At 39.1% G+C, this 12780-nt stretch overlaps 1 protein-coding gene across 1 annotated transcript; it reads left to right on the plus strand.

The window, feature by feature from the left end:
* Window positions 1-8484: 8484 nt before the first annotated feature.
* LOC148030640 (malvidin galactosylase UGT88C3-like) lies at window positions 8485-11071 on the plus strand. The gene has a single exon (XM_087687292.1). It carries the CDS (start codon window positions 8949-8951, stop codon window positions 10545-10547), a length of 1599 nt encoding a protein of 532 aa, XP_087543418.1. The 5' UTR covers window positions 8485-8948; the 3' UTR covers window positions 10548-11071.
* Window positions 11072-12780: the final 1709 nt, after the last annotated feature.

Here is a 12780-nt window from a genome sequence, read left to right on the forward strand (position 1 = left end):
GAAAGAGGAAAAGTGAGCTCATGAGGTAACAAAAATCAAGACCAAATGTCACACAAGTGAATTAGGTTCCCAAGGATGGAAGCTTGGACTCATAAACACAATCTTGTGTGTTGACAATAACACAGGCACTTTGCTCGAAGTACAAAAGTACTATGATATTGTATTCAAAGTCAGAGCAAGTACAATGCTTTATAGAAATAGACTAGGCTGCACTTTCCACCATTGTGCATATGGGATTCTGTATCGTGAGCTCACATTGCTCCATACAAAGAGGCTAAGCTGAGTGTGATTGCCGATATCTCAACACCCCTCCTCAATTACAACCGGAAAGGTACAAAGTGTGTAGAGGCTTTAGTGAGCAACAACCTACAAAGTATGGGCACACCACAAACTTGGTAAACACTAGAGGTTATCGTCATAGAAAAGGCTAAGTGTGGGTGCAAAAGACATGGTGGACATCTAGAGGCTGTAACAGTACAAGGCTTAAAAAATTCTATCGGAATAGAAGGACTGATGAGGTTTGTCCTTCTCCTAGTGGTCTTCTTCTTATTCTTCTTCTTTTGCTCCATGGTCTTTTTCTTCTTTAATAGCAACTAGATAAGCCTTTTGGGACCTCTTCGTGGCATGATAGAATTTATTTGTGTGCCCGATCCTTTTGTAGAATTCACATACCAGCTGATCTTTCTTGCCCTTGCACCTATTACTAACATATAACATTTGTTCATCTTTAGAGGGACTTGGTTCTTCTTTGGATTTTACATTCTTTTCTTCTTCTAATAGGGAGGCCTTAATTCAACCAATTTAGGACTAGGCATGTTGATCAATGTAGTTGACACATTATTATAGTCAAGAGTGGCAGGCTTTTTAACAACACACCAATACAAATATCTTCATCCATCTTGAGATCAATTCTTACAAGTTGAGTTAAGAAACTTCCATGTATTTTCAGTGGGTTGCTAGAGATATGTTTGATTTCATATCTAGCCAAAAAAATTCAATCAATAATCCATACTTAGATGACTTTGATTGTGCACTAAACAAAGTATCTAATCTCCTCCATGTATCATTAGAGGTTTCATAGGTATCCACATGGTGGATGTAGCTGTTATCCAATTCCATCTTTGATGGCCTATGCTTTGTCATCATTCTTTTTCCAAGTAATTGCAAGGTATGCATCTCAAGGCTTCTTCTCCTTTCCATTAGTAATGGCCCAAAGACCCTTCTTCATCAGGATGATCTTGATGCGAGTTTGCCAGGTGTGGAACCTGACCCCTTTGAACTGAATAGTTGGAGAGACTTTGCCTATACTAAATCAACAAATTAACACAGAACACTTAGATTTGAATAGCAAAAGATTTAATTGTGTTAAGAGATACAAGGAATGCAGTGTCAAATAACACTTGATAAGTATCAATATATACTATGCTTTCAGGCACTTGAGTTTGATGCTTTGATGCTTGGATTTCTCCCCTTCTTGCTGATTTGATGGGAAATGCTTGCTCAAAACTTTAATTTTCAGTGGATCAGAGTGGCGGAGGTTTGGTTTGAGTGTAAGGAGAGAGAAAATGAAGGAAAGATTAAGTTTCAAGTAAGTTGGCTATGGAGTTTTAGGGTTTGTAGGACAGGGGCTTGGTTTTTCTCTTTGTGTGGCTCACATAGTGAACCATTTTGGGCAAGATTTGAGCTGGGGGTGCTTTAGGTGATGGGCTTTCATTGCCCTATGAAAATCATCAGCATTGTTGCGTGTGCAAGTGGAATCGTTAGTATGAACAAGAAGGGCGCAATCTAGAGAGCGATCATGTTTTTTAGCAATGTTGGATAGTGATCACGTTGAACTGAGGTTGAGAGAGATTGAGAGAGTAAAGAGAGGAGTTGAGTTGAGCTTAGGCCATATGTGACTTCCTAGCTCTGATACCATGTAAAGAATGTCGAATCTAAAGCATGGCTATGGAGGTTGAAAGCGGAAGAGTGAGCTCATGAGGCAACAGACATCAAGACCAAATGTCACACAAGTGAATTAGGTTCCAAGATGGAAGCTTGGACTCATAAACACAATCTTGTGTGTTGACAATGACATAGAAACTTTGCTAGAAGTACAAAAGTACTATGACATTGTATTCAAAATGAGAGCAAGTACAATACTTTATAGGAATAGACTAGGCCGCACTTTCCACCACTGTGCATATGGGATTCTGTATCCTGAGCCCACATTGCTCCATACAAAGAGGCTAAGCTGAGTGTGATTTTCAATATCTCAACACATTACCACTTTATCTAAGAGGTTATTGAGGATAAGTCCATTGAGCTTGTCAATATCTTAACTAACCAAAATCCTTCAGGTCTACCCACGAGCAACCTCTCAATAGAGTATTTTTCCATCCTTAAGAAGTTGATGGGCAATGAGATGGCATCTTTCCTCATCCTATCGTACTTATGTAAATTTGTACTTTGACAAATTTTTTCCATTTTCTCTTTACTAGGGACACATTATCCTTTAAGTGGGAGGTTGTTGGAGATAAAGGTGCCTATGCCTAGCCACCCGTGTATTAGTTACACTAACAATACCAGCACACATGTACACTATAGATAGTGCATGCCCATCAATGTCACTTCATTCTTTATTTTTTTAGTGACATTTGAATAAGGGAAGGCCCACCCTCAAGTAAGTTACTAATAAATATATGTGTGCATTTTATACATTTTTTACATACATAAGGGTGCAATATAAAGGGGTTGTTTATAGATTGAAAAGAAAAAGGCTATATTTTATTCAGGAAAAATTCACATATAAGGATATTTATAAATAGGCCTTAAACGCACGTGATGTAGAGGATATACATATAGTAACTTCCTTGAGGGCCCATCATACATGTGACTGTTGGAGTTTCTACATCTTGTGTCTCTTGCTCCTTTCACCATAGCTCTTTCTTCTACTCATAGACTTTCACTTCGGGCTCACTCCCTTCAATAGGTGTGTAGATACTATTAGTGTATTAATACACGAGCAACATAGGTACATGAGTCTTTACCCCCAACACTCGGGTAAGTTGGTTTCACCCATTTAGTATCTTTAATAATCGGGAAGATTTGCATCTTTATTGTCCCACTATCTCACTTGGCATCCACCTTTTCTCTTTTAGCCTAAAATCCCCTAATTTTCCATAGCAAGAGCGCTCTACTTTAAGCAAACAAGGATGAAATGCATGATTGAAACAATTCTTTCAGCCTTTAATGAGATGTAAAGATTTTATCAATGAAAATGAAATCAAGAAATTGAGGTTGGTTGAGGGTCTTACCACTACAAATAAGTGACTCATTCATTGCAAGTACTGATTATTTACAATATTTTTCTTGGATATAAAGAGAATCACAAAATCAAATCAGGGTTATACATTAAGACATTGAAAATGGTAATTATGAATTGATAAGGTTGGACTAAAATGAATGGGAAAATTCAATTTATAGGCTCTAATTAATGAAGAAAAGAACTAATATCTAATCTATTGATCAATTTAAAGGCTTAATTGACCAAGAATCTCCCATCAACAAGTAAAAATTCTTGAATAAGTGGATATATAGAGATTTTTAGAGATTAAGCAAATGAAATACCTCTTATTGACTAGAAGAAGATTATTGGTTTTATAAGAATCAAGCCTCAATCCATGGGTTGAAGAAATTGCCCCAAATCCATTTATAAGCTTCATGCTCCAATGAGTTCATTGAATTTAGCCCATATGTGCTTGAAGATCTTTAAATCCTTGAAGAATCAATGCCTTGAGTCCTCTTGAACACTTGAATAGCATAGATTCAATCTCCGTGAACAAAAGCCCCAAAATGTAGCTCCATTATGCACTTTAAGAGAAGCTTCATATGATGAAATCTTTCCAATTTCTTCAAACTTCCAACTCAATGCTTCCTTGAGAAATGTCCTTTGGCGTTGGATGTAAGATTTCTTGAGGATTCTTGAATGCTTTAAAGAATTTTAGCGATACCTTACTATCCATGATCATTGGACAACGAAAAAATCATGAACAGAAGAAGAAATGGCTCAATCTTGATGCCATTGATGATCCATAACCAAATAGAGAACTCATGAGAAAGAAAATGAGTAATCCCTTGAGATTTTTCACATGATTCTTGACAATGAGGCTATTTCCCTATTTTGGCATGGCTTGGGTTTGAAGAGGTTGAAGGAAGAGCTCAAACGATTGGAAGAGAAGATACCTGAGAAGATACCCTACCCGTCAGAGATGGTCAAACTTACCCTTGATCAACAATAAGTAGCTCAAAACCTATTGAAGATGGAGTTGATCCCTATTGTAGTCAGTGTGCTGATGATTCCTTATTGAAAGCTTAAGCAATGCTGGACATCACAAGTGTGCTCTAATAGATCATTTTCCCCTTGATTAAAGAGAGAGATATCATGATCAGACTACTCATGAAGAGAGATTTCTTCTTGTCCTCCATGAAGCTTTAGCCAAAATCTTGAAAGAAAGAAGAAACATAAAGCCTATTTAAAAAGTGACTACAGTTCCAGCCCTGACTAACTCTATTTTTCCTTTCTTTTACCATTTTACCTCCAAAATGGCATATTTCTTGTCCAAGTCCTACCATTTTGTCCATGCTGCCTTTGACTTTGCCTTCATGTACTCCATTTAGCTCTGATTAGGATGCCCTTGGTCTCCTTAGTCCCTACACTTATTCACTTCCAAGGCACCACCTTCTCCTTGAGTAACCAAAATGTAACTAGTTTGAGAAGGCAAACTAAGAAAGGATTGAACAAAATAGATCAAAGACCAATGCTCTGATATCACTTGTAAAGAAGAGGGCTGAGAGGTGAGAGAAATAAGTGTAGAAGAGAGAGAAAAGAGGAGAGTGAGTGAGTGATGAGGAGAGAGAAAAACTAAAAAGATAGGAGAGAAGAGAGAGAATTCAGGAGAGTTGTGAACAAGAAGGTGAGATGAGAGATAGTAATCGTATTATTCCAAAAATGATAAAATTTTACATGTCTCATATCTTTTATACCTATGTCACTGTGATAAAGTATTATCAATAATCTCTCACTAAAACATAAGTTTTCCCAACTTTTTACATTCAATCTAGTGTTTGCAATGTTACTAACATGTAAAACTCAAAATGTTAGGTTGAAGGAATAATGTTCCCTCTCCATGTTTATGTTTATTTTATGCTATTGTTGAATAAGATGCTAGTGGTATTGAATATATTTTATACTAATTGGGGGACTAGTTTCCAACCTAATGAGCCAACCAAGGGGTTCATGTGCAAGTACACATAAAACTTTAAAAATGTGTTCTCCAAAGATATTGGGATGTGTAGTTCATTATGTACTCAATATGTGCCTTTAGATGTCTTATTATTAAAATATGTTATGGGAGGGGTGTACATGTGTTCTAATGGTGTTTGCTAAAATTTACATGCATCATATATGCAAGGATTTTGGATGTAGGGATTAAACAAAAATGATATGGATATTTCTATAGTAATGACTATATCCAAATTTCTTACTTCACATGTTGATGAAATGGATGAATTGGATTTCAAAAAGTGTGGTTAGCCACATGGATCCTCACTTCAAATCTTACATTAGAGAATAGTTGCAATCTTCATGCTATTAATGCTTCATAAATTGGCTATAGCATTTTAATAATTTCTAGCCACACATAAAACAAATAGCAAACCATAAAACAAAAAGGATTAGAGTTGCCATCACTTGACAAAAAAAGATGAATAAAATAGAGGATAAAAGAAGCCAATACTCTTGAAAATACTTTTCATGTGATTATGACTATAGTGCTTTTGCCATTACAATAATGAATTGTTATATTTGTGAGTGACTACAATTGCATTCTTTTTCCATTACAAGAATGAATTGAATAAAATAGTAAAGATCCCAATTATTTTAGCACCAAGCTCATATACTCAAAGCTAGGGTGTTTGAAAATAAAGACTAGGTTGTTCTAAGGGGTGGTTCACTAGGGTAGAGATGCAACAAATCAAAACTTGAGCCACTTAAACCACTATTACTTTGTGCCATCTTCTACAAAATTGAACCAAAAATATATTTAAATATTAGAGCTTTTATGGCAAGCATCACAAATTTTTAGCTTCAAGATGTGTCTACATGAGATTTTAGTACACCAATGCATTTGAGAGATAGTCCTTCAACGAGTTTAAAAGCTATGCTTGTCATTGATGATCTATGATCTTTAGCACAACCATTGTCAATCAAGTCCCTACACCAACAATCTTCCTAGCATGTTGAGGCAATAAGTGGTGTAGAGTAGTGGCATGTGGCTATCCACACCCATATTCCTATTTCCAAGTCTAGATGTAAACATTCATAAACATGTTCATATCTACCTTGAACACATAAAAAATTGAATTGAGGATGTTGATAATTGGAATTTCATGCTTACAATGGAATTGTATGATTATCCCTACTTATGCTTGTGTCATTGGAGTTCCTCTTGGACTAAAGACTTTTACATCATGCCAACTTGTTAAATTTGAATGGGATCATGACATTTTGTGATAATGTGATTGGTTGATAAATCTAGTAGCAAGATGATATGTTGCTACAAAAAAAATAACGTAACACTAAGTAGCAAAGTGTTTTGCATTGGTTCAAAATTATAAGTTTCTTATTATTACTCTTTTTAAGTGGACCACTAGTTCCCCTTTAAAATCTAATTACAATAGTACTTAAGTCAAAAACACTATATGGTACTTTTGAGATGAATTACAAATAGTACTTAGTTGCACAACACCGTATGCTACTTTCAAGACGTGGCCGCTTTCTCAGTAATATAAAGTTGCAGCTACATTTTTTTGTAAAACAAATCTTTTTTGTTTGTTACATGAGGCATTTTAGCCTTGATGTTCTTTCAAATTACCTTAACGCCATGAGTACATATCTCTATTTATGAACGATGAACATTTAAAAAACATTGTGTTTTATGTGGCAACTAAGCATAAGGTACAATAGATTTCGTGCTTCTATTTCATGTAAGGTTGTAAAATAAATTTTCATATAGTGCTAATTAGTAAAAGAAGCAACTTCAAAATATAGGGAAATAGGTGAGTCTGTGCTTTTAAGTAGGTGTTATGTTGTCTAACTCTTCTTAAGTAAACTTTTGAGAAATTAGCCACTTATTGGCAATTATCTTCACTAAAGCAAATCAAGGCAACGCCCCTCTATAGAGGAAAGATACCTTTGAACAATTAAGTGCCATTAGTTCACTGTAATCTTTTCATAAAAAGGTAGAAAAGTGTTATAAGACTTTAAAGAGAACACCTAAAAGGCCTCCTTTTCATATTCACACTTTTTATTGTGTACTTGATATGTGTATCTTGGTTGGATATGCAATAGTGGAACTCATGTGCTAATAGAGGACATGTAGACATATGCTTGTGACGATGGATAAGGATGCCTTGTTACATGATTTACACATGAGAATATTTTTCACATGTCAATCGTGGGCCAAGTCTAATAGATTTTTTATCAATTTTGTAAAATAAAAGCATAGCAATATCCATAGCTTGGATTTTATATGCTAGGATTCAAATCTCACCATAAGCGACTAATGATCCTTGATCAACCCTATGCATGCACACGTATATTTATTTCAATGCACTACCATATTGTGAGTTTTTAAAAGTTCTAATCAAGTGTATGTAGAAGGGAACATTTCGTACAAGTGGTTGAGCCTATTTAGACTTATGATTTGGGTACCTTTTGCACCAATCAATCAAAATAACTTTCACACCAATGAGAAGTTAATGTCTATCAAAAGTGTGCTCCAAGGAGCTTAATGTCACTTGCCACTAAAGTTTGAGAATAGTTTATTTGTAAAGCATACCTAAATCTTTCTCATCTAATGTTGAGATGGAATCAAATATCGGACAAGTATCTTCAAAATGTTTGTATATTTTTGAAGAGTAGGTGCTCGTCCCTCAACCAATTAGTTTGAGAAGGCTCTTTTATGCAAACCATCACTTAAGAGCAAACCATCACTTGGATGAAGAGAACTTGTCTTTTTCCCAACCTCAAGAGCCTATGCCAAGTTTAATGTCAATCACGACTCTGCACAACGAGGGAGAACAAAGGGGCCCAATCTTCATTTTGAGATCACAAATGCACATGGTGGTGATGCCATTTATCATGAGTAAGAGCAACATAGCTAGTAGCTAATGCAAGGTTACATATACCAAATATTGAAATCTTCCTACTTTGGGGTGGGAAGGTCATTCGTCGTGTGGGAGAACTCTTTCCGAGCATTGTATGTCTTAAATCTTTAAGCATCATAAATTATAGTATACCATTGCGCCTTGTAAAGTTTCTTGAGGCAAACGATACGATAGATCATAGCATCCCGATTCGCATGCTATATCTGATGATCCCATTAAAAAACACAAAAAACCTAATATAGACTCTAATCGCCTGCGAATATTCGTGTGGTCAATGCATAATCTCTCGTAAGGTTAAAATACTCGAGTGTCATGTGAATATGGAGTGAAGCTTCCAATGCATTTGTCGCGCGTGATCAGTGATGGCGGATTGGCGTGGCGGGACTGGGAAAATATTGCTGGCCTGATCTCTCTTCCTCTCCTTCTTCTCCTCTCTCTCTCTCTCCCTCTCTCTGTCTCTGTCTCTGTCTCTGTCTCTCTCTCCGTTTGTCTGTCCGTGTGTGTCAGGAGGCAGATGTTGTACTCATCTCTCCTCACGTGTAATGATACGTTTGCGTGTATATACACATACAGCTACATCCGTCTGCAGCTGGAAAAGCAGCCAAGTGCCGCTCTAATTACATATTCAGCTACCTTACCTGCAGCCTGCTGCAGCGGCTAAGTGAAGCTACTGCTTAGTCGACTAAGCTACTGCTGCTTTTGCTATCTCAGTCGACTGATCTCATTAGAAGCCCCTGATCATGGCGACCTCTGCAAGAGATGAGCAATCATGTTATACCCATCTAGTGGTGTTCCCCTTCCCGGCCCAGGGCCACGTCAACGCCGCGTGGGACATGGCGCTGAGGCTGGCGGACGTGGCGGGCACAAGGGTGACGTTCGTCTGCACGGAGGCCTACGTGGCGGGCATGCGGCGGGAGGCGCGGGCTGACGTGGCGGCGGCGGGGGTGATCCAGCTGGTGGGTCTGCCCGACGGGCTGCCGCCCGAGAGGAGCACCACCGACCGGGTGGACCAGATCCGGGTCCTCATCGAGGCCACGGAGCGCATGGGCCCGGCGCTGGACGCCCTCCTGGACGGCCTGGATGCGTCGCAGCCGGGGAATCCGACGGCCTGCATCCTCTACGACTTCATGCTGTGGTGGGTGGGCAGACTGGGCCGGCGGCGCGGCACCCCGGCCTACGTCTTCTTCCCCATGGCCGCCTGCTTCCTCTCCTGTCTCATCCACATCCCGGACCTGGTCGCTCAGGGTCGGCTCCCCCTAACCTCCACCCGAGCCAACCTACCCGGCGGCCTCTCTGACACGTTCACCCTTCCAGGCCTCCCGCCCCTCCGCGCCTCGGAGCTTCCGGACGTGTCCTGGGACCCCAACCCTGTGTGCTCCTTCGACTGGGTGGTGCGCTCCACGTCCTCCTGGCCCGACGCCTCGGGCTTCCTCATCAACACCGTCTACCAGCTCGAGAAGGACACCATCGACGCCCTGGCGTCCAAAGCTGCCAGCCTGGATATCCGGGCAGTCGGCCCCGTCCTGCCACCTTCCTTTCTATCGCCGCAGCAGCCGTCCCACGACGGCCCTCTACAAGACCATGATCAGCAAGGGTCCCTATCATGCCTGCAGTGGCTGGATTCCCAGCCCCCCTCCTCCGTCCTCTACATCGCCTTCGGCACCATCGCCTGCCCCTCCGTAGACCAAATCGTCGAGATCGCCATGGGCCTCGAAGCCACCAACCACCGCTTCTTGTGGGTCGTCAGGATACCACTAGACGCTGGCCAAACCAACCTCGACAAAGATAGTGTCCTTCCTAAAGGCTTTGAGGAGCGCACCGAAGGAAGAGGTTTGATCATCTGGGGCCTTGCACCACAACGGCGAGTGCTAAGTCATGTGGCCATCGGAGGTTTCTTAACACACTGCGGATGGAATTCTACTCTTGAAAGCTTGTCCAAAGGAGTGCCCCTTCTTTGCTGGCCCATGTTTGGAGACCAGAGTATGAATAGCAAGCTGCTAGTTGATATGCTTGGGGTTGGCAAGACATGCAGCAAGCTAGAGAACGGCTTGGTGGACAGGAAGGAGGTGGAAAGGATGGTGAAGGTCCTCATGGACAAGGATGATGAAGGCAACCGAGAAGGAAATCTTCTAAGGCTAAGAGCCGCTCAACTGAGAGAGCTTGCTACTAATGCTATTTTAGAGGGGGGTTCGTCCTACGAGAACTTATATGGATTCATCCAAAGCATTAGACAGAGAGGCCCACTACGAACTTCCATTCATAAGCCACATCCATCGACTACTAGTACTCAACAATTCTCAACTTTCTCCAGCCATGCCATCTCCCAAGGTGTAGAATAAAAGGGGCATAGCTCGTTCATATTGATAGTCATGCCTCTCTTTTGATGCAAGTCTAACTATGAAGCATGTCAAATATAAGGGGCATATTTTGAACAGATAGTTATCCCCCTCCTCTGAAGCAATGCTACGTTACATGAATTAGACAAAAATCTATGTAGTTTACGTAGATAGTAATGGAGTAGTAATGTCTCTTAATTTTTAAAGCTATGCTAAGTATGAAGACAAAAGTCTACATACATACATTAGCATCTCAAACATGTCAACTATGTAATTCACTTCGATAGCCTTCAAATTTTCTTCTCTAAGATGCCAACAACCATGCGTCAACAAAACCTAGGCCATCCAATCCTCTCCTTGCTTAGTAGTGTTGAGTAAAAAATTCTAGCCTTAGTTGTATGTTGAAATTAAGCATGAACTTCTCATAGAAATACATCTCAAGTACACTACTCAATCTTAAGTCAAGAAGCATCTCACATGCCATTGTTCACAAATAGATGAGTATGTCCCAAGTAAGTTCATGCCAAGTGGACTCTCAAAACAATACTAATGTAATCATTGAGGCTCTTGTTTTTCCCATTGTCCTTGTACCGATTGAAACGATCAATGTGTGGATAGCTACAGCTCTACTAGATTGTGGATAGATTACGTCTAGTACGCATGGCCTTTATGATCAATTACCTCTTGAAAGAAAGTATAGATGAGAAAGTAGAAGCATTAAAGTTTTTTTCCTCTAGTTTGGAGACAATGACATTCAAAGCACCTTAAAAGTACATCATTTGCCCTTTTCTTTGGGTACATTCAAGTACTCTTTATTTTGAATATGGGATCTTTAAAGGTACAGTACTCCAAGAGCACAAGCTTGAAATCTTTGGGCAATAGTACATCTTAGGAAAAACATTTATGATCTTGAGTACTTTGTGCAATAAGGCTCATTTTAACACATTGAAATTGCTAGCTTTTGGGTCAAACTTCTCCAAAATAAACCATTCATGGTTTTGAAGTTGGAAGTATTTGAGCTCCAAGGCTACACAAATATGCTACGCATGTCTAAGAAACTTCTTATCCTTATGCATGAACATGAGTTGAACTCTTTTTTTTTCATTAGATAGTTTCTTTCAAGCTTTAAAAAACACAAATTTTAACAATTCCACTTAATGAACTCACATTCTTTACTTACATATTTTTAGGACAACCCACACCTCCCATTTTAGCTAGGAAACGAAAGCATATGTTTAGTTTAAACCACATTGATTCTCAAGGAGAACATGCACATTCTTGCCATTGATTTTGGTCGACACTTGGAGGTAATAATACATGAGCATGTTAAATAAACCTATCTAAACTTCCATACTTTAACCTAATTTGCACTTGCTTTTCCTCTGTCCATCACCATCAAGATCGATTGTGTTTGTCCCATTGCTATGACTTGTCGTGGAGGATAACATTCTCCTCATTACTACAATGTCAATATACTAGTCTAGGTTTCTCGAGTCTTTACTTCCAATAGGCCTATTGTGGTGGAGGATAACATTTTCCTTACTACAATGTCATTGCACTAGTCTAGGTTTGATAAGTCTGAAGTTTGTACTTCCAATAGGCCTATTGTGGGTATTGCACACTAGGAGAAAATGACATCCCCCCTCGATTTTCCTCCTTAAATTAACAAAATCTAGAGAGAAGAATAGTAAAATAGTCTGCTCTTGTATCTATTTCAACCTTCTTTTGCTTTTTCTACACTTCAAGATTTGCTCAAATTCCTCATAAATACTCATGTAAGTGCCATTTTTAAACAAGATTCTCTATCCAAGTAGTAATTAGTTATGGAGTGTGTTACTCAAAACTTTACCTCCAAATGATTAGTAATTTTCCCACACTGAGTACTTTAATCTAAAAATGTAAAAGTAAAATTTCAAGAGCTCCTTTTTGAATTTGAATGAGATCTTTTATATCTTGACCTTTGGTAAAAAAGACACCTATTGGTAATTTTCAAAATTTTAAAGCCAGATTGTTGGAGGTTATTTGAATGTTTTGTGAATTGCACACCACTTGGAAAATATCCTTCTAAATTTCTATCTTAGCATTTGTTTCACTTCCTTTAAGCCTCTTGCATCCTTCACTCCATTTATTCGCTTTGACCCCATTAAGCTCTATCATTCAACCCATTCACTCTACCTCTTTGGCCTCATTGAGCTTTATCATTCGACCCATTCTCTTTGGCCCCATTAAGTTTTAT

Source organism: Lygodium microphyllum, chromosome 10 (genome assembly GCF_053477565.2).
Source record: "Lygodium microphyllum isolate KBCC chromosome 10, Lygodium_microphyllum_v1.1.10, whole genome shotgun sequence".
In the NCBI taxonomy this organism is placed as follows: Eukaryota; Viridiplantae; Streptophyta; class Polypodiopsida; order Schizaeales; family Lygodiaceae; genus Lygodium; species Lygodium microphyllum.

Bases quoted from the DNA above. Each gene is read 5' to 3' on its own strand.
- LOC148030640 (XM_087687292.1), top strand. From the start codon at position 8,949: ATGGCGACCTCTGCAAGAGATGAGCAATCATGTTATACCCATCTAGTG.